Source organism: Rana temporaria, chromosome 7 (assembly GCF_905171775.1).
Source record: "Rana temporaria chromosome 7, aRanTem1.1, whole genome shotgun sequence".
NCBI classification, from domain to species: Eukaryota; Metazoa; Chordata; class Amphibia; order Anura; family Ranidae; genus Rana; species Rana temporaria.
Window position 1 is genome coordinate 2,681,406 of NC_053495.1, and position 23,050 is coordinate 2,704,455.

Genomic DNA, 23,050 nt, shown 5'->3' on the forward strand with positions numbered 1-23,050 from the left:
CTTGGACTTGAATGTCTGGTCTACAACCGTCTCCCTAAGAATAACCTTCTTGATCCCCTTAATGCCGCGTACACACGATCAGTTCGTCTGATGAAAACGGTCTGATGGACCGTTTTCATCAGACAAACCGATCGTGTGTGGGCCCCATCGGTTTTTTATCCATCAGTCAAAAAACTAGGAACTTGTTTTAAAATTATCTGATGGTTAAAAAACGATAGAAAAAAACGATCGTCTGTGGTACGTCCATTGGTTAAAAATCTGCGCATGCTCAGAATCAAGTCGACGCATGCTCGGAAGCATTGAACTTCATTTATCTCAGCACGTCGTTGTGTTTCACGTCACCGCGTTCTGACACGATCGGTTTATTAACCGATGGTGTGTAGGCACGACTGATCATCAGTCAGCTTCATCGGATATCTGATAAAAAAAATCCCTCAGACCGTTTTCATCAGATGAACTGATCGTGTGTACAGGGCATTAGTCTGGATTGTTCCCTCAACACTCCACTGAAACTTCACTGGTTCTCCTCCTACTTATCCAATCACACCTTTAGCGTTACTTACAATTCTACTTCCTCCTCTCCTCTTGGACCTATCCTATTCTCCATCTACACCTCCTCCCTGGGTCAGCCTCCCATGGCTTCAAATGCCATCTCTATGCTGATGACACCCAAATTTATCTCTCTACCTCTTAGCTCACTGCTTTAGTCTCCTCACGTATCACTAATTTATTGACCGATATATCAGCCTGGATGTCACACCACTTCCTCAAACTCCATCTCTCCAAACCGATTTCATAATATTTCCTCCCCCACATGTCCCTTCCCCTTATATCTCTGTCAAAATCGATGGCACAACTATAAACCTGTTCTCGCATGCCAAGGTTCTAGGTGTAATCCTGGTCTCTGAACTATCCGTCCAGGCCCCACATCTAATCACTATCCAAATCCCGCCTCAAACTCCACAACAACTCCAAAATATTCCCCTTCCTAATCAATAACTCCACTAAGCTCCTAGCTCACTCCCATAGGCTATCCCCCCTTCAGTCCATCATGAATGCTGCTGCCAGGTGTCATGACCACTTAAGTGCTCCTTCTCCCAATTCCAGCAGCCGGGTGTTGGCTCTTGCATTCTCCCTGTCTGTGTTCACCTGTTAGGTTATAAATCAGTCACCTGATTTAAGCAAACTGAACACTCTATGCCTCGCTTGTGATAGAGACACATCTACCTGTATTGTTCTAGACCAAGCCCCTGTTAGGCTGCCTTGTCTGTCATTGGATCCCTTGTGTTTGACCCGGATTAGACTGGGTTGTCCCCTGAACGCAGTCTGCTTTTCTACCTGGTCTTAGAACGACGCTATCTGCTAAACTGCAAGTAATCTGTTTGCGTCTGCCCAGGTGGGCTAGCCAGACACTATAGCATTGTGTTTCAGTCCTGGGGGGCAACCAAGTACCTGTAGGCCTGCTTGGCTTAAGGGAAATGGGGCTGCTTTAGTTGAAGTGCACAGTAGCTAGCTATAGCGTCTGACCACCTGAGCACTGCTCACTGTCTCTCTCTCCCCTGCGGTACAGGAGAGAGTGTTTTTATTACCTTGCTGGATTCTCCAGATGGAGAAAACCAAACTTGGCGCCGCTGCCACACTGTAAACACACTGTAAACACGTTGTGTACACGTCATGGGCATCATATCCCATACGGCCAATCAGCGCACCACAGAGGCACAGCGCCTCCCACTCCTCCGCCCGCCAATCGCGTAAACAAGTCTAGGAAAAAAAATGTCCCACTTTACTTGGGCTCCTGCGCCATTATCTGTTTTTTTCAGCCCTTCCCCCTGGTTGGCTGGTGTTCCCCGCCACCCCCACATTGAGGGAGACAGACAGTTCCACCAGCCAACCAGGCGGAAGGGATGAAAAAACAGATAAGTGAAGTGCAGTCCCGCCGTTCGGGCTATAGTGCGGGAGGCGGCCCGGCGGGCCGCAGCCGTAGAAGGACAGCCTGGGTTGGAATTTTTTCTGAGCAGGGAGCTTTTTCTTGGTGCCCCCCCCAGGGCCGGCGCTGGCACCGTAAGGCAAGTGCCCATGTTACCTTGAGCTAGCACTGGCCCTGATTGTATTGTAATTGTACTGTCTGCCCTCATGTTGTAAAGCGCTGTGCAAACTGTTGGCACTATAGAAATCCTGTATAATAATAATGTCCCTGCCCAAGGAAAACCATTTCTTAACGCATTTCATCGAGCCGTTTCAGTTAGATGCATTAGGCAAGGTGATCCTTGAGCAATGAGATCATGGAAGCAGATAAATGATGGATGGTTCAACAAAGAACATTTACATGGAAGAGGTCTTTGGTATGTGGCTCCTAATAATCTACATTTTCCAAAAGTAAGTGGAGACACCCAAGGAGACTGCAAGAGGTGCCAGTCTGGAGGAGTGCTGTATGTATGGAAGTTTGAAGTTTAAGTTCCTTTTATATTGTTTTATATCACTCTGTCCAGTAAGTAAAATAGGTGACAAAAAGATAGAAACACTTTCAGTGGATTTTAAATTCAAATTTTAAAGACTGTACTGAATTAAATAAAAAAGGCTCCCAAGGTGTTATAAAATAAATCTTAGGAGACCTTTAATGAGACTTTCATATTTGTGTTCTTACACTCTATCCTGAGGGAATGCCAACATTTAATATAATAATAAGTCAATTAAATGATACAAATTCAAATGTTAAAGACTGTACACAATTATAGAAAAAAGGGTCTCTCAGGGTGTTACCAATGAAATCTTAGGAGACCTTTAATGAGCTTCCAGCTTTGTGTTTTTACAACACAGAAGACGGTCCTGAAGGACTTCCAACATCTTATATAACAATAAATATCCAGCTGATAGAAATGCCTACATGGAAATCTGAGTATAAGGTGTGAACACGCCTTAGAGGTTTTCCTATTATTAAATCCTCAGATCCATAATTGTATTTCTGTGTTATAGTGATACATTTAAACAAAGAAAAAATTGCGGAATATGAGGAATGTGACAGAGATTTCCTCTCTCACTCTTGTGGGTCTATCAGACCATCCACTGACCATGAATGGACTTTTTGTGTTCTTCCTTTTCATCTATCTGATGACTCTTATCACAAACCTTCTTATTTTTTTCTTGGTCCTCACTGACTACAATCTGCACAACCCAATGTATTTTTTTCTTGCCAACTTGGCATTTCTGGACATGTCCTATTCATCAGTGACGGCACCAAGGATACTCTTTGATTTGGTCACAAAAAGCCGATCAATATCCATTCCTGCCTGTATATCCCAAGTCTTTTTCTACGTCTCCTTTATAAGCTCAGAACCATTCTTGCTCTCAGCTATGTCCTACGACCGCTACATTGCCATCTGCCACCCCCTACATTACACACTAATTATGTCTTGGAGGGTCTGTACTCGTATGGCCTCTCTGGTCTGGGTTGCAGGATGGTCTATCTCTTTAGCTCATACTTTACTTTTGCTCAGGTTGTCCTTCTGCAGAACATCTTCCATCCACAACTTCTTTTGTGACCTTCCACACTTGTATCAAATCACATGTACTGACCCCTTCATAAACATGGTGGCCGTATTCTTATCAGGTGCTAGTGATGGATTAGGAGCCATCCTTTTGACCTTTATTCCCTATGTCTATATTATAAGGACCATCCTTAGAATCCGTAGCAAGACTGGAAAGAGGAAAGCCTTCTCCACCTGCACATCACACCTCACTGTGGTCTTCATCTTTTATGGCTCACTAATTTTTATTTACTTTGTACCCTCCTCCAGTGATATGATCACATTAAACAAACTGTTTACAGTCATATCTGCCCTCATTAACCCATTGCTGAATCCTCTGATCTACAGCCTGAGGAACAAAGATCTCATGGAGGCCCTTATGAGGTCTTATAATCACTTAAGGTCGGCATGTTAAAAATATCATTCTGAACTTTGACAAGATTTGGATTTCCGTGCCATTTTCAGTTGACTAGAAACCTCAGCAAGGTTCTTTATAAAAATGTAAACATGCCGGGTGCTCGTAGTTTTGCATACACTTCTATGAACAGAGGTCATTGTAACCCACACACCAAGTGTAGTTGTTTCAGTTTGCTTTGGTTAACCCCAAAATGACTATCTTCAATTATTTATTTATTTTACATAGATTTGAATTTATCTATTGTATAAAGCTTTTTTTTAACTGGCACAAATCTGATAAATAGAAAAAATTCTGAGAAAATGTAGCTTTAGTTTGAATAATGAGCTCTAACGAGCGGGGCCCTCTGATTCCTCCTGTAATACATTGTATTGTAACTGTACTGTCTGCCCTCATGTTGTAAAGCAAACTGTTGGTGCTATATAAACCCTGTATAATGATAATAATAATAATAATAATAATAATAATAATAATAATAATAATAATAATAATAATATAATATTTTGATTAAATAATTTTCTCCATTTTATTCCAAGTACAGGGACCTCAAATATGTGTAAGTGTTGATATGTTTGTCAGTGCTGTATGGCTAATAAGCAAGTGTCCAACATATTGTTTTCATTGGATTTATTGATGACGATTGCCAAAACAGAATACTTACAATATTAAATACATATCCCCCCCAGTCCATACCAGGCCCTTCGGGTCTGGTAGAAATTTTAAGAGTAATTCCGCAGCAAAATAAAAAAAATGGCATTCCCCCCCCAAAATCCACACCAAACCCTTATCTGAGCATTCAGCCTAGATCACAGGATGAGGGGGCGATAAAGCGCCCCCTTCCTGAACCATACCAAGCCCCCCAAAGCACCTTGTCCCCATGTTGATGGGGACAAAAGCCTCGTCCCCACAACCCTGTCCCGGTGATTGTCAGGGAGTTGATGGTGGGGAGTTGTCGAGGTATGCTGGTGGGGGGCTGCCAGGTCCCACCCCCCTATGTGAATGGGTATCGGGTACATTGTACACAAAGTAAGAGCCACAAAAGACAGTTTTGGACAATTCCTGACAATTCCTTTATTAAAAGTGTCTCACGATGTCCATCCATCTTCAATCACGCCGCCTGACGGACCCGAAAAATAGAAAATAAAAACTCCGCCTCCATGGGAGGCGTCCCACCGACTGCTGTAATTTCACTGTGCCAGATTTTATGTAGGCAAGGGCGGGGCCACCCGCTGATGTAACCGGATGACTTTGCCTCAGTCTGATGGCACATAATCTCAGAAGGGGCGGGGTCACTCGGTTAAGTCACTGGGTGGCAACGTCCTGGCCTATATGACAGCAGTCACAGCCAAGAGACAGCAGTCATTGGGACACCTCCCATCGAGGCAGAGCTTCTTTTTTTGGGGTGGTACGTTGGGCGGCACGATTGAACATGGATGGACATCGCGGAACACTTTTTGTTTTTCTTTTCTAATAAAGGAATTGTTAAAAACTGTCTTTTTTTGGTTTTACTTTTTGACACTTTTTTGGGTGAATGGGTAGGGGTAAAATGTACCCCATACCCATTCACATGGGGGGCAGGATCTGGGGGTTTCCAATAAGCCCCCCACCCGCAGACCCCCACAACCACCAGGCCAGGGTTGTGGTGACGAGGCCCCCACAAAGCACCCTCCCCTGTATTAAGGGCAAACAACCTGGTATGGTTCAGGAGGGTGGAGTCGCTCACCTGTTCTCCCTCTTTCCTGGCCTGCCAGGCTTCTCGCTCAGATAAGGGTCTGGCATGGATTTTGGGGGGACCCAATGCAAATTTTTTTTATATTTTGTCATGGAGTTCCCCTTAAAATCTATGCCAGACCTTAAGGACCTGGTGTGATCTGGGGGAGGGAACCTGTGCCATTTTTTTTCTTTGTTCTGTCATAGGGTTCCCCTTAACCACTGCAATACACTGTATTATATACTGTACACTGACTTCACTGTATATATACAGTATATATATATATATATACACACAGTATATACTTAAGTTTGACTCAAACATCGGGACCATGCCTACTGTCCAACAAGGTTTGCAGAAAATCTGTATGTAAATTTATTTCGTTTTATAGTTTTAGAGGAAGCTAATTGTAATTGTGAAACACGTCATCATTTGTCTATTGGATAAGCGGACCTGCATCCATTAAACTATAAGGCAAAATGATTTTCATTTTGAATAAAGTAAGGAAGAGTTATTACCCCTGTTAGTTTTTTTAAGTTCAATAATTTGTATTGATGGGCAGGCTCTGAAATGCAGCCAGCAATAAATGACATGAGAGGAAAGGCTGCCTGCCATGTCCATCTTGGTACACCCTGCCCCCAGCCGCATAAAAGCAGTAGCGGACATCTTGTTACACCCAGCCCAGACTATATGGGCTGGGTGTAACAAGATGTCCGCTGCTGGCTTACTGAGGCCAAGTGCAGGGTGTACCAAGATGCGCGTCTGGATGCTCAACCGTTGATGTCGACACGGAGCCTCATCCGTTGTTACGCCCGTTGACTTCCAGTTGCGCCACCTCTCTCAGGTATCGGATCAGGCATCCGGAGCATTTGTGTGAGTACTCTCACAAATGGCTACTTCTTTTCTGGAATGCTCCCACTCGTGCGGGCGTGCTTCTGTGTCCTGCTGCTGCGTCCATCGACACGGACCGCAGGCCCCACCCCCGGCTTCTGCATCATTGAATTTTATTGATAGCAGTGGGAGCCAATGGCTGTGCTGCCATCAATCTATCCAATCAGGACCCAAGACAACGGCTGGATCTGGTGTGCTCGTCCCTGTCGCTGGAAAGACCGGGTTCAGGTAAGTAAAATGGGGGCTCTGGGGGGGCTGCTGCTTCACAGGAGGTTTTTCACCTTAATGCATAGAATGCAAACCTCGAGGATTTACAACCCATTTAAGGCAGCTTTGTGCTAGCATCCAGTGCTCAAGGCTCTTGATATTTCTAATTTGTGGTGCAGACAGATACCTCAAGTGAGGGCTTAGGATCGATCCTGTCTCAAGTGGTCAATGGGGAAGAGCACTTTGTGTTTTTTCTCAGTAGGAAACTGACGGCAGTTGATAAATCGTTTGCTGGGGTGGAGCAATAATGTCTTACCATAAAGTGGGTTTGGACTCTCTGTGCTGGTTTCTGCTAGGCAAAAGATTACTCTTGTGTCGGTCCATACCCCATAGACCTGGATGAGACAAAACAAGTAGACCAATGCCAGGGTGACTTGGTCATTCCTACCGCTCCAAGAATTTAATCTTGTGATAGAGCACAGACCAGGGAGACAACATCAAAATGCCAATGCCCTCTCTCGGGTACATTGTATGGTGTTGAATGTTACCTCCAATACCTCCACATTGGGGCAGGAAAATTATGTACAGAACACCGATGTTGGGTCCTGGATGGGCACCATGCAAGGTGAGGGGTTTTGGGACAGTCCAATCAGAGAGGAGAAGTCTGATCTACAGTCCACTCTGGATTGATAAAGATTTATTTTGAACTCAGAATTTGAAGGTAAATACTGTATATTCATTATTGTATTTTGTTGATTGTATTGATTGGATTTTGGATTGGATTTGATTTTGATTAGCAAGAGCATAAGCAAGACAATTTCATGGTACAATTTATAGAAGCCCCAACTAATAATAATGCTCTGCTGGGCCCCGTAATCTCAAACCATGTGTGGAGGCCCAAATGGAGCCCCATATGTACAGATCGGCGAAGCCGAGGTTCCCCAGGGGGGCGGCCACATAATGCATTCTGCCTGAAGCTGAAGGGGCGAGGCTGACGGCAGACTGCCGGGACAGCAAGTGAGGGACAGACATGGTTTAAAGATGAATGCTATGTCCACTGCTGTGTATCATAAATATGGATATAGATATGTATCTGGGTATTTGTTATGGATTCTGGTGTTGGCAAACTGTAAAACAGTAATAGATATTATTCATGTTGTACAGAACATAGGCACTGCAATAAGAGTGTAACTATAAGTATATGCATCTAAATATTATCACACATCCTGCCTTAGCAGACTATGTAGTATTGTTGAGTATCACGTGACGCTCCCTCCTAGATTGTAAGCTCTAATGAGCAAGGCCCTCTGATTCCTCCTGTATTGTATTGTAATTGTACTGTCTGCCCTCATGTTGTAAAGCACTGTGCAAACTGTTGGCACTATAGAAATCCTGTCTAATAATAATGTCCCTGCCCAAGGAAAACCATTTCTTAACGCATTTCATCGAGCCGTTTCAGGTAGATGCATTAGGCAAGGTGATCCTTGAGCAATGAGATCATGGAAGCAGATAAATGATGGATGGTTCAACAAAGAACATTTACATGGAAGAGGTCTTTGGTGTGTGGCTCCTAATCATCTACATTTTCCAATAGTAAGTGGAGACACCCAAGGAGATTGCAAGAGGTGCCAGTCTGGAGGTGGTGCTGTATGCAGTGTTGTATTTAGGTTTTGTGCTGCCCTAGGCCTGACTAAACTCATGCACCTCCTAATTTAAATATGACCCACCCCTTCCTGTCAAAGCCACACCTCTTTCTGTTTAGGTCCCGCCCTAAACTCTAGACCCGCCGCACTTTTTGAGTGGGGACACTAGTTCTGAGGGCCTGGGGGGGTGATGGATTCCCTTAATTTGCATAAATGTCCTCTCACTTCCTGTTTGGGGCAGGAAGTGGAGGGAAATCTCTGCAATTGGACAGGGATGGTAAAAAATAAATTGACAGGGGCTATAACCCTCCCTTACTCTATCCAAAATGAAAAAAAGTGCTGCCTATAGTTCTACTTTAAGCACAAATTTCCGATAATTTTATGGAGAAGACTAAGAAGATATAACCATGCCAATGGTGCAGCAGAAAACATAGAGCACAGTGAGGAAGATTTGTTGTCCAGGATGATAGGACAGTCAAAATTAGAAGCAGCGCCCCCCCCCCCCACACACACACACACACACAAAGTTGCGGAATGCTGGCCGCCCGCATACCGGAAGCAATACGGCCGCTTTATGGGGGCGCTGGACTAATTTGCCTCTCAGCCCAGTCCGGCCCATAAGACTGGCACTACACTAACAGTGTAGCACAAGCTGGCGGGGACTATTTCCGTGCTGCCCCCCTGCAAAGTGCTGCCCTGGGCCTGGGCCTTGTTGGCCTAGGCCAGGATACAGCACTGGCTGTATGTATGGAAGTTTGAACTTTAAGTTCCTTTTATATTGTTTTATATCACTCTGTCCAGTAAGTAAAATAGGTGACAAAAAGATAGAAACACTTTCAGTGGATTTAAAATTCAAATTTGAAAGACTGTACTCAGTTATAGAAAAGGGGCTCCCAAGGTGTCATAAATTATATCTTAGGAGACCTTTAATGAGACTTTCAGCTTTGTGTTCTTACACTCTATCCTGAGGGGATGCCAACATTTTATATAATAATAAATCATTAAATGATACAAATTCAAATGTTAAAGACTGTACACAAATATAAAAAAAGGGTCTCTCAAGGTGTTACCAATGAAATCTTAGGAGACCTTTAATAAGCCTTCAGCTTTGTGTTTTTACAACACAGAAGACAGTCCTGAAGGACTTCCAACATCTTATATAAGAATAAATATTTAGCTGGTAGAAATGCCTACATGGAAATCTGAGTATAATATGTAGACACAACGTACAGGTTTCCCTATTAATCCTCAGATCCATAATTGTATAATTGTGTTATAGTGATACATTTAAACAAAGACAACAATTTGTAATATGAGGAATGTGTCAGAGATTTCCTCTTTCACTCTTGTGGGTCTATCAGACCATCCACTGACCATGAATGGACTTTTTGTGTTCTTCCTTCCGATCTATCTGATGACTCTTATCACAAACCTTCTTATATTTTTCTTGGTCCTCACTGACTACAATCTACACAACCCAATGTATTTTTTTCTTGCCAACTTGGCATTTCTGGACATGTCCTATTCATCAGTGACGGCACCAAGGATGCTCTTTGATTTGGTCACAAAAAGCCGATCGATATCCATTCCTGCCTGTATAACCCAAGACTTTTTCTACAACTCCTTTATAAGCTCAGAATTTTTCTTGCTCTCAGCTATGTCCTACGACCGATACATTGCAATCTGCCACCCCCTACATTACAAACTAATTATGTCTTGGAGGGTCTGTACTTGTATGGCCTCTCTGGTCTGGGTTGGAGGATATTCTCTCTCTTTGATTCATACTTTATTTTTGCTCAGGTTGTCCTTCTGCAGAACATCTTCCATCCACAACTTCTTTTGTGACCTTCCACACTTATATCAAATTACATGTACTGACCCCTTCATAAACATGGTGGTCGTATTCATAGCAGGTGCTAGTGTTGGATTAGGAGCCGTCTTTTTGACCTTTCTTCCCTATGTCTATATTCTCAGGACCATCCTCAGAATCCGTAGCAAGACTGGAAAGAGGAAAGCCTTCTCCACCTGCACATCACACCTCACCGTGGTCTCCATATTTTATGGCTCCATAATCTTTATTTACTTTGTTCCCTCCTCCAGTGATATGATCACATTAAATAAACTGTTTACGGTCATATCTGCCCTCATCAACCCATTGCTGAATCCTCTGATCTACAGCCTGAGGAACAAAGATCTCATGGAGGCACTGCTGAGGTCTTATTATCACTTAAAGCGGGAGTTCACCCGAAAAAAAAATTTTAACCTTAGATTGATGCTCATTTTGTCTAGGGGAATCGGGAAGTTTTTTTAAAATCAAAGCCGTACTTACTGTTTTAGAGATGCATCTTCTCCGCCGCTTCCGGGTATGGTCTTCGGGACTGGGCATTCCTACCTGATTGACAGGCTTCCGACAGGCTTCCGATGGTCAAATCTATCGCGTCACGAGTAGCCGAAAGAAGCCGAACGTCGGTGCGGCTCTATACGGCGCCTGCGCACCGACGTTCAGCTACTTTCGGAAAATCGTGACTCGATAGATGCGACCGTCAGAAGCCTGTCCATCAAATAGGAACGCCCAGTCCCGCAGCCCATACCCGGAAGCGGCGGAGAAGACGCATACACTTCCATGACCAGAGGTCATTGTAACCCACACACCAAGTGTAGTACTTTCAGTTTGCTTTGGTTAACCTAAAAACGACTATTTGCTAATTATATATTTTTTTTACAAAGATTTTAATTAATCTACTGTATAAGGCTTTTTTTTTAACTGGCACAAATCTGATCAATGGAAACATTTTGAAAAAGAATGTAGCTTTAGTTTGAATAATAATCTCTAATGAGCGGGGCCCTCTGATCCCTCCTGTATTAAATTGTATTGTAAGTGTACTGTCTGTAAAGCAAACTGTTGGTGTCACATAAACTCTGTATAATAATATAATAATATTTCTGTAACGGAATGGCCCATGAATACCCAGAGACTTTTGAAGGATGCGGGGTACTCCTGTGCCAGCTTCACTAATGACTCTTGGGTCTAGGGTCATCCCATGTCCAATAGGGGCATAGGATGACTGAGAAATTACATCATGAATTACATGAGATGGGACAATAATGATAATTCATGTATTGCAGGATATCTTGAAATATTACAGGTGGTTAATTCTGACCCCAACAGGTCAATAGGAGAGTGACTCATTCATGTGGGGACACATACTGTTGATGTGTTAATTGAGTCTGGCTCCTAAGATATTCCATTGTGTGAAAGTCTATTGATGATAGATTTGTTGGGGGTTGGCAGTCTGAAAGGCCAGATGGCTGACTTTTCAGCTGTAGTGGATTAGCATGTCAATTACGTCTACAAAGGAATGTGTATTGTGTATCAGGTGAGAATAGCTTGTCGCGGAGTCGGAATGTCTGGGAAATGACTAGTAATTAGTTCGTGTAGATTATCTGAATGTCATTATCTAAAGGAATGTGTATTGAAGTTCCTTGTGTCATGTTGTGGGTGGAGTTGAGTCATTGTCCATATTTGGTTGCTAATTGTATATAACAAGCTGAGTTTACCATTAAAGTATTCATTCATTTCAAACCAGAGAACAGAGCTGTGTTGTCTCGTTTGTCTGGGGAATTCCAATGGGTCCCGTCTGCTGGATTGTGGAGTCTCGGATAAGCTGTCTTGGGTTGGTGGAATGGAATATCATAAATGGTGTTAACCCCTGACCATTACAATTTCCACTTAATACTTTTCTCCATTTTATTCCAAGTACAGGGACCTCAATTATGTATAAATGTTGATATGTATGTCAGAGCTATATATGGCTAACAAGCAAGTGTCCAATATATTTTTTTTCATTGGATTGATGGATGACGATTGGCAATACAGAATGCTTACAATATTGAATACATATTTTTTGTAAATCATTTGGACGTTTTAGGTGTCAAATAGGGATGAGCCGAACACCCCCCGGTTCGGTTCGCACTAGAACATGCGAACAGGCAAAAAATGTGTGTGACCACTATGGGACACGAGCGTGAAAAATAAAAAGTTATTGCCATAAAAAGTGTTTGGGGACCCTGGTACTGCCCCAGGGGTTATGTATCAATGCAAAAAAAAAAATTAAATGACAATTTTTTCAGGAGCAGTGATAATAATGCTTAAAGTGAAACAATAAAAATGAAATATTCCTTTAAATATCGTGCCTGGGGGGTCTCCTTAGTCTGCCTGTAAAGTATGCTATGCATACTAGCTCATCATGCCTTTCTCTTGCAGGTTTTTTTTTTTCAAAGAAATGTTTTAAAGGGTTTACTTCCTCTTTAATATTAATACCCCTACTACTTCGAAACTTTTCAGTCTAACCTACTCTTTTGATCTGAAGCAATGGATACACGCTCCTACTCACTCTGATAGCAGCACTCTCGACCTTGTTTTCTCCCACCGATGCTCCAATAATCCTCTCCCTCTTTCTGATCAATACCTTATTAGTTTCACTCTCTTCCACCTCCTCTCGCTCCAACCGCCTAACAATTACCTGTAGAAACCCTTCACCACCACAACCCTTCTCTTCTCTACTCTGCTACTGACCACCTCTATGGCAAAATCTCAACCCTGTTTTACCCAACCTGACCACTTCTGTCTACAACACTTCCCTGTCATCCTCCCTAGACACACTGGCCCCACCCACGCCTCTCAGGCCCCGACCCCTACAACCTTGGCAAACAGATGACACAAGAAGTCTAAAAAAATTTAGCCTCTTGAGCACCTGTGGCGTAAGACTCAGAAAGATTTCAACCAATATAAATCTGCCCTCCAAGAATATAATTGCTGCCTCCTCACTGCCAAGCAGACCTATTTTAGCACTCTCATTTACAACCTCCCGTCCCCATCATCTCTTCTCTACCTTTAAGGCCTCTTTCACACTGGGGTGTTTCTCGAGAGTTATTGGAGAGTTATTGGAGAGTTATTGGAGCGTTATTGGAGTGTTATTGGAGCGTTATTCGAGCGTTATTTGAGCGAAACCTCATCTACAATCCCAATGGGAAAGCCCGAGTGCTTTCAGAGCCCTTTCACACTGCCAGCGCCCGAAACGTTTTAGGGCTTTTTTGCAGTGCCTCAGTGCGAAAGGGTAAGGCGTTTTTACAGCGCTTTTCAGTTCATTTCAATGGAGAGGGGTGTTTTTGGAGCGTTTTTTCAGCGCCCAAAAGCTGCTCCAAAGATGCTGCTTGCAGGACTTTTCTCAACGCCCCGCCAGTGGAACGCCTCAGTCTGAAAGGGGAGGCGTTTTTACAGCGCTTTTCAATTCATTTCAATGGAGAGCTGCTCCAAAGATGCTGCTTGCAGGACTCAGGGTGAAAGGGTCCATGGAGATGCATGGAGAGCGTTTTATGAGCATTTTAATAGCGCTATTTTTAATGCTAAAACGCTGTAAAAACGCTTCAGTGTGAAATGGGTCTAACTCTCTACTTCGTCCTCCCCTTCCTCTACCTCTACCCACTAACTCAATTACTGCCCAGGAGATTTCCAATCACTATATGATTTATTCAATTTGTGAGGAGATCTCCACTAAACAGTTACCTTCCCCACCAAACACCCCATGTCCACAGGTACAATCATTACACTCATTCAACCCCACCACTAAAGACGAGATGGCTAAACTTTTTTTCTAAAGTCAACCTAACCACTTGCCCCCTGGACCCTGTTTCCTCGCAAATGCTATGGTCACCCTCTAGCTGTATTCTACACTCTCTAAGGCCTCGTACACACGACCGAACATGTCCGCTGAAACTGGTCCGGCGGACCAGTTTCCGCAGACATGTTCGGTCGTCTGTACGGCCGACCGGACAATTTTCCGGCGGATCGGACAGGTTTCCAGCGGACAAATGTTTCTTAGCATGCTAAGAAACATGTCAGCTGGAAGCCTGTCCGTCGGACATGTTCGGTCGTCTGTACGACTCACCGGACATGTCCGCTCGGCCGAAAGCCCTCGCATGCGTCTAAGTGATTTGGTCTGATGGTGTGTACAGCCATCAGACCAAAATCCGCCAGCGGACATGTCCGATGAAAACGGTCCACGGACCGTTTTCATCAGACATGTCCAGTCGTCTGTACGAGGCCTAACTCACATATTCTATCTCTCCCTCTCTTTTGGCATCTTCCCCAAATCTCTAAAACAAGCACTAGTCACCCCCGTACCAAAAAAGCCCTCATAGGACCCAACCAATCTGAATAACCTACGCCCTCCTCCTTGCTCCCCTTTTTATCCAAACTCCTTGAAATCTCGGACTTGAGGCCCGGATTCACGTAGCACTTACGCCGACGTATCTCGAGATACGCCGCGTAAGTGCACATATGCGCCGTCGTATCAATGCGCCTGACTCTGAAAGCAAGATACGCCTGAAAATAGGCTTCATCCGACCGACGTAAGTTTCCAAGCTGTCGTATCGTGGGCGCATATTTACGCTGGCCGCAAGGGGCGCTCCCACTGATTTACGATTCGAATATGCAAATGAGTGAGATACGCCGATTCACAAACGTAGTTGCGCCCGGCGCATATTTTCCAGGGTTTGCGTCCGGCCTATGAGGCGCAATTCAAGCAAAGGTATGGACCGGGGAACAGCCGTCGTATTTTACGTAGTAGTACGTGAATAGGACTGGGCGTAGGTTACGTTCACGTCGTAGGAAGTGATCCGTCGTATCTTAGGGAGTAGTTTCGACGTGATTCTGCGCATGCGCACTGGGTTGTGTCCACGGGACGGCGCATGCGCCATATGTTATTCTTATCTTTATGACACGCGGCCCATCATTTACATGGGGTCACGCCTCATTAGCATGGCTCACGCCCACTGCCACTTACGACGAGTTACGCCGAGGGAACCCAGCGTAGATTAGGGAGCAAGTGCTTTGTGAATACTGTGCTCGCCGCTCTGCGCTACGTCGGCATAGCGTATATTCGATACGCTACGCCGGCATAACTATGCGCCAAGGTATGTGAATCCGAGCCTATATGTCTGCTCTACAACCGACTGAGCAACCACCTCACTGAGAATAACCTTCTTGATTCCATTTAGTCTGGATTTTGCCCTCAACACTCCACTGAAACTCCACTGGTTCTCATCCTGCTTATTCAATCACACCTCCATACATCAGGAAATGGGAGGAGGAACTGGGAACACAGGTGAACGACTTTGAGATTAGGCAATTAATGAAGAGGGTGCACTCCACGTCGGTAAATAGTAATATGATAGAACTAAACTAAAAATGCCTGGGGTTAAATACTAATTTAACCCCCGACAAGGCACATAAATGTCTAATGTCTACACACGATCGGATTTTCCGTCGGGATAAACTCAGATGGATTTTTCTGACGGAATTCTGTTCAAGCTGTCTTGCATACACACTGTTACACCAAATTCCAAGCATCAAGAACGCTGTGACGTATGTAGCGGGCTGCTCTTTTCGAGACAGCACTGTTGTAAGTTTAGAGGGAAGTCTGAGAGTTAGTTTACTCAAACATGTGTGATTTATGCAAATTTGGGCCTCTTTTCCAGCCATGGCTGTGCTGTGAGTGACCACTATTGTTCACCTTGGATGTAGTTGTTATTCCAGGCCAAGAGTGGCAGCGGCTAGGTCAGGGTGATTTGAGTATTCTCACTCGGCAGCCAATTAGTGGGGCTGATCATCCCGCTGTGCATGCTGATGAGGGGTCCTTAAGGGACAGACGGCACTGGACTGGGGTCGTCGATCCTAAGTCTGTCGTTCCACCACCCCCCGTGTGTGGCCCTCCTGGCCGGGGGGTGCGTGTTCCTGCAATCCAGGCTCCGGGACCACGTTGGTCCGGGGTTGTGATCTTCTGAGTAGTCCCAGTAGTCAGACTGGGTCTACGCATTGGAAGGTGATCCTGTGCTTTCTGCCCTGAGGGAGGAAGCCAATTGATGAAGGACCTATCTTGGAGAGGACCGAGCACGAGGCTGGTGTCTCCACAAGAGAGGCCTTGAACTTCATCAAAGGACGCACCGTTTACTGAAAGGCTGGATGGTGAAATATCCAGCAGCTCCTTCGGGTGTAGTGCTACACGTACAACACTACGACAAGCCGAGAAAAATGAAGTTTAATGCTTCCGAGCATGCGTCGACTTGATTCTGAGCATGCATGTTTTTTTCTACGTCGGAGTTCCCTACAGACGAAGGGAACTTCCGATAGAATTTTTTTCTGTCGGAAAAAAAGAGAACTTGTTCTCTTTCTAAATTCCGACAGAAAAAAGTCAGATGGGGCATAAACACGGTCGGAAAATCCGATAAAAAAAATTCCGTCTGACTTTTTCCATCGGAAATTCCGATCGTGTGTACAAGGCATAAGGGAAACATCACAGCTATTCTGGAGGAGGTACATAAAAATAGGGACCATGGCCCACATATGGTGGACATGTCCCAAAATGAAAAAATATTGGGAGGAGATCAGGCAAATAATTAGAGAGATAACTAACATCGAAGTCCCAGGCGACCCGTGGGGGTGTTTACTCCACGGGATTAGAATGCCAACTAAGCATTACCTGAGAACCCTCCTTCCACAGCTCTTAAATGCCGCTAAGAACCAAATACAGACACACTGCCAAGAAATGGAACGGCCCACTTTGAAGAACTGGTGCAATAAAATAAATGAAATAAAAAATTTAGAATACTGAAGCCTCGTACACACGCTCGGTTTGTGGTGGAAGTGAAAATACAATGAATATTTTATTCTATGTTACTTAGTGTTAAAATCACTCAAATGTTGCCAAGTGTTGCCTTTCTTTCATTATTTATTTTATTTGTTTTTATATTCATTATTCAACTCAGCATTTGAAATGGAGTACGAAAGGACTATTATTGAGAACAGATGTGTCATTCCCCCCACTCCAAAAGCTCCTTATTCTCCAACCCCTCCTCCTTCTTCCCCTGCTGTCTTCATCCCACCGAAGGAATCGTATGTGCCGTGACAAGAAGAACTGTTAAACCTTATATGGCAGACCCTTGCAGAGCTGACCAAGGAATCCCTGTATATGAATTTGGACAAAGAACTTACACGTGTATTACATGTGCTTTGGAAATGTGAGCCTGTGCAAAGGACAGACGTCACAGGGGGGTGGGTAAATGGGAGGGTAAATGGGAGTGAATGTATAAACTAACCAATCTGAATTCATATGTTTTGTGATGTCATTTGCCAATAAAAATCAGCTGCTCAGGCCAAGCTAGCTCCTCTTGGAGTTGGACGCTGAAAAAGGTGAGATGTAGATTTTTTTGTCTGGTCTGCATATTTCACCTTATAATTTGAATCAAGCGGCAGAAATGGGGTTTGCCCTGAGGTTGTATCAGGGGTCAATCACTATCAGGTTTACTCGGCAAGAACCAGCAAGAAAACTGCTGGCAGAGCTTTCTTGCCGAGTAAACCGAGCGTGTGTACGAGGCTTTTAGGTTTCTCGTCAAGAAAACTGCCTAAAATCTCAACGAGAAAAATAGAGAACCTGCTCTCTTTTTTCTCGTCGTGATTCTCGGCAGTGTATTCCTGCCGAGAAACCAGAGAGTGTGTATGCTTACCTGTCGCCGTGGAAACCCGCGCTTGCTCGAAATGACTTAGACGCATGCGCGGTAGGTTCCTAGGCATAGGTAGGGTGCAGCAAGATGGCGGCGACGGCATAGAATGTGACAAGCGCATGCTCATCATACGCGATGACATCACCGCGTTCTTGCCTTTTAAAAAGAACGGCGGTTCTTTTGAATGGAGTGTCTGTACACTCGAGCGGCAAGAGATTCTTGCCAAGAATTTTGTCAGGAAAAACAAAGTTTTTTTTCCTGACGAGATTCTGGCCCGTGTGTACAGGGCTTTAAGATTTAGTGATGACGAGGCAACAGGGGAGTTTGAGGGGAAATGGAAGGAATGGGTAGATTATAAGCACTCAATAAGATATGCAGAAGTAATGGGAGCACAACACAGTGCATCAAAATTAGAATAGTAAATAAATTCGAACTAAAGAAGAAGATGGGAAAAGTCTAAGATAGACTCGGCGCAAGAAAGGAAGATGGAGAGACTTCAGGACTTAGAGGAGGTGGGGTAGGTTTGGGAGGAGGGGGGTGGGGATTATGGTATATATCATGTAATGTAATAGTTTGTTTATGTGTGGGCTAAATGTGAGTAGAAACTTGCCCGCTGTAATGTTGTTTTATATGGAAAATCAATAAAGAAATAAAAGAAAATGGGAAAAAAAATGATTTTTTTATAGCTTTAGTAGAATAAAAAGCTCTAACGAGCAAGGCCCGCTGTATTCTCCTGTATTAAATTGTATTGTAAGTGTACTGTCTGCCCTCATGTCTGCCCTCCCCTCGCCGACGCTCCTGGACCTGAGCTGAACTGCTGCTCTGTGTGTCCATTCTGATATGGACCGGCCCCTCTATCTCCTCATTGGCTCACCTACTTTGATTGACAGCGGTGGGAGCCAATGGTGCTCACTGCTGTCTCAGCCAATGGTGACGCAGTGGCGGCCCGCCCATTTGAGTGCCGGCCACCATTGCCCTATGAAGCGCCACGTCAATGCAATCTTTAGATTGCATGTATGGCGCTTTCATCCTGCCTATCGAGCGCATTGCAAAGTGCTGATAAGCTTCCCGTCCCCGTGACAGTGCTTCTATGGGCGCTGGGAGGCGGGAGCATTGTTACTTCCGGACATTCGTCTTTCAGACAAAAAACGGAAGTGACGTCACGCGGCAGTTCACATCCCTTTACAGTGCACAGCCCGAGCGGAACAGCTAGGTAAGCCGATGGATGCCTGGGTTGTGTCACGTCACATGTGAATTAAATACCTTGATCGCCCCCAAAGTCATCAGCCCGTGCAGTGCAAGGGCTGATGACTTTGGGGGCGATCAAGCCAATCCTGCACTGCATGTTCACCCATCCACCTCGGAGCCTGTTATTGTAGTTAGACTGCTGGGACTTGTAGTTCTCCATCTTCTCCTGGGGCTCATGGAGAAGATGGAGATTGGAGAACTACAAGTCCCAGCAGGTTTTACATACAATAAGGCTCTGAGGTGGATGGGTGTGGTGGATTGCATGCACCTATCAATCCACAGGGGATGGGGGCAGGATCAGATAACACTGTTATCCGATCCTGCCCCCCCCCGGGATTGATAGGTGCATGCAATCCACACCCATCCACCTCAGAGCCTTATTGTATGTATAATCTGCTGGGACTTGTAGTTCTCCAATCTCCATCTTCTCCATGAGCCCCAGGAGAAGATGGAGAACTACAAGTCCCAGCAGGATTTACATACAATAAGGCTCTGAGGTGATATAAATGGAAATGTAACCACAACACAAAGGAAATAAAATAAAATCAATATATAATGAGTAATAGCCTCCAAATGGTGGCGTGAAGTGTAACTGAGTGCAAAGACTCAGAGCGATAAATAGCCAGTGATTCCAATGAATAAAGGTGCATCAAGTGCTAAATTCATGAGAAAAAGTAATTCTAAATAAAAGTGCAAAGTTCATGAATAAAATAGGTTAAAAAAATACAGATTAGGCGTTCTGGATGGCACAGTGACTGCGTTTGATGGCATGAAACAGTGGTGACAATTGATGGCACAGTGACTGCGTTTGATGGCATGGCACAGTGGTGACAATTGATGGCACAGTGGCTGCGTTTGATGGCACAGTGGTGACAATTGATGGCACAGTGGCTGCGTTTTATGGCATGGCACACTGGTGACAATTGATGGCACAGTGACTGCGTTTGATGGCATGGCACAGTGGTGACAATTGATGGCACAGTGGCTGTGTTTGATGGCATGACACACTGGTGACAATTGATGGCACATTGGCTGCTTTTGATGGCATGGCACACTGGTGACAATTGATGGCACAGTGACTGCGTTTGATGGCATGGCACAGTGGTGACAATTGATGGCACAGTGGCTTCGTTTGATGGCATGGCACACTGGTGACAATTGATGGCACAGTGGCTGCGTTTGATGGCATGACACACTGGTGACAATTGATGGCACAGTGGCTGCGTTTTATGGCATGGCACACTGGTGACAATTGATGGCACAGTGACTGCGTTTGATGGCATGACACACTGGTGACAATTGATGGCACATTGGCTGCTTTTGATGGCATGGCACACTGGTGACAATTGATGGCACAGTGACTGCGTTTGATGGCATGACACACTGGTGACAATTGATGGCACAGTGGCTGCGTTTGATGGCATGACACACTGGTGACAATTGATGGCACAGTGACTGCGTTTGATGGCATGGCACAGTGGTGACAATTGATGGCACAGTGGCTGCATTTGATGGGCACAGTGGCTGCATTTGATGGGCACAGTGGCTGCATTTGATGGGCACAGTGATGCTGCAATTGTTTTATTTTTTTCGTTTGCGCCACCCAAAAAATTTTGAGCACCAGCCGCCACTGATGGGGAGGGAGAAGCACGCTCAAGATGCTTTTCCCGACTTGTTCATTCCACGACTTGTTCATTCCCCAACTTAGTTGGGGATGGGTCAGTCACGCCCCGTGACATTTGAACTCTGGGAACACGAGTCCTAGCCTTATTCTTCAATGGGAAACCCTAACCCTAACCCCCTAACCGGATGAATGAGACTCTCATGCAACGTTGTTGGATTGAGATGGGGCTCATGTGAGTATTAGGGGGGGCTGCTGCGCACAGAAGGTTTTTTATCTTCATGCATACAATGCATGAGGGTCATAAATGACAAAAAGCAGCGCCAATCTGAGTGTAGTAGTATTAACATAAAACTTTAATCGCAAATGGTGGCACTCACTAGAAAGTGTTTTTTGGTGGGCACATCATAAGGTAGCAAAGTCGGATCACAGGAGTCGAGCTCGCCAGTGGTTTCCGGTCTCCCGGGCTAGATGTGGAGAACGCAGGGAATGATCATCAACCAGACGTTACTATGTCAGGTGGTTGCTGGTGGGCGGTTGGTGATGACGCACGCGTTCGGAGCTTGCGTGCTCCTTCATCAGCCAGTCCGAGTAAAAGACCTGTAGCCTTTAGAACCACTTTAATGAACGAACACTATCATCATTTAAAATTGACAAAGAATAAAACAAAATATGTAAAAAAAATTAAATGAAAGACAAGTTGCAAAAGAGTGGAGGACAAAGCCCCAAAATGCTTCAAATATAATAATCGTAAAAAAAAGTCAGGTCAAGGGGAACCTTGTCTTATATCTTTCTTGCGTGTAATGACAGCTGTTAATGATGTATATCCTTCCAAAAAAAAAAAAATTTGCATGCCCTACCTGTGTGTGTTCCTAAATTCACTATAAATCATATTCAATCACAAATAAATAAACTTATTTGGCGTCATAAAAGACCCAGATCCAACAAACGTCTCGTATAAAATTCATAACATTCTGTTCACCTCCCTGTGACTTGTGTCTCCAATTTTAGGCTTGTTGGTGCCGTCATCAACAGGCCACCCAAATCTTATGCCTTGTACACACGATCGGTTTTCCCGGCGGTCAAAAGACCGATGGGAAAACCGAGAACTGGCTCGGTCCCTTTTCCCCTGTACACACGGCCGGTTTTCTCAACAGGAAAACTGCCAGGAGAGCTTTGGTCGGGAAAACTGGCCGTGTGTATGCTCTCTAGCAGTGTTTCCCATAGGAAAACTGCGGGGGGAAAAACGCAGCAAACCGTGGTGAGAAAAAAGAGAACAGGTTCTAATTATTTTTTTTCACAGTTTTTCTATTGGGAAAACTGCTAGGGAGCATAAACACGGCCGGTTTTTCCGACCAAAAGAAAACATGACAGTTTTCCCGTCGGGAATACCGGTCGTGTGTAGATGGCATAAGGGTTGAAGTTCTAAAGACTTTTTTTTAAGAAGAACGCTACCTTTTTCACACGCTCAAGCCTAAAGCCCTGTATACACGACCAGGATTCCCGACGGCAAAAGGTCCTTCGGAAATCCCGAGGGGAAAACCGAGAACCTGCTCTCTACTTTTTCCCCCGTACACACGTTTGGTTTTCCCATCGGAAAAACTCAGATGAGAGCTTTTTTTTCAGGAATCCCGCCCCGTGTGTATGCTCCATCTGACTTTTATCCCCACAGGAAAGCTGCCAAAAACCGCATTTTTTGGCCGGGAATCCCGACGGGAAAAAAGAGAGCTGGTTCTTTTTTTTTTTGCCGGCCGTTTCTGGAGGTTTTCCCTTTGGAAAATATGCGATGGAGCATACTTACACGGACGGGATTCCCGGCCAAAAGCTCTCCTCGCAGGTTTTCCAGTCAGAAAACACAGTCATATGTACGGGGCTTAAGGGTTATAGCTTTACTTACTGACTATCAACTGAACAATATAATGAAGTTGTTAATCGGCAGCTTTTATAAAATGTAACTACAAAATTATGGAAGCTAAAAGGAAAGGTGTGTTCCTTTTCATAGTAATATATAGATGAATAGGAGCCGCACACCAAAGATCTCTTCCTTCGAAGTGTTCTTTATTGAACCATCCATAATATATCTCCTTCCATGATGTCCCTGCCCAGGGGTCACCATGACTTAACGCATTTCATCAAGCCATTTCAGTTAAATGCATTAAAGCAAGGTGATCCTTTGGGCAAGGACATCATCCAAGGAGATATATTGTCAGGGAAGAAACCGGAGAACTG

At 44.6% G+C, this 23,050-nt stretch overlaps 1 protein-coding gene across 1 annotated transcript; it reads left to right on the plus strand.

The window, feature by feature from the left end:
* Nucleotides 1–2,897: 2,897 nt before the first annotated feature.
* LOC120946292 (olfactory receptor 1G1-like) lies at nucleotides 2,898–4,268 on the plus strand. The gene has a single exon (XM_040361123.1). It carries the CDS (start codon nucleotides 3,007–3,009, stop codon nucleotides 3,937–3,939), a length of 933 nt encoding a protein of 310 aa, XP_040217057.1. The 5' UTR covers nucleotides 2,898–3,006; the 3' UTR covers nucleotides 3,940–4,268.
* The last annotated feature ends 18,782 nt before the right edge of the window (nucleotides 4,269–23,050 follow it).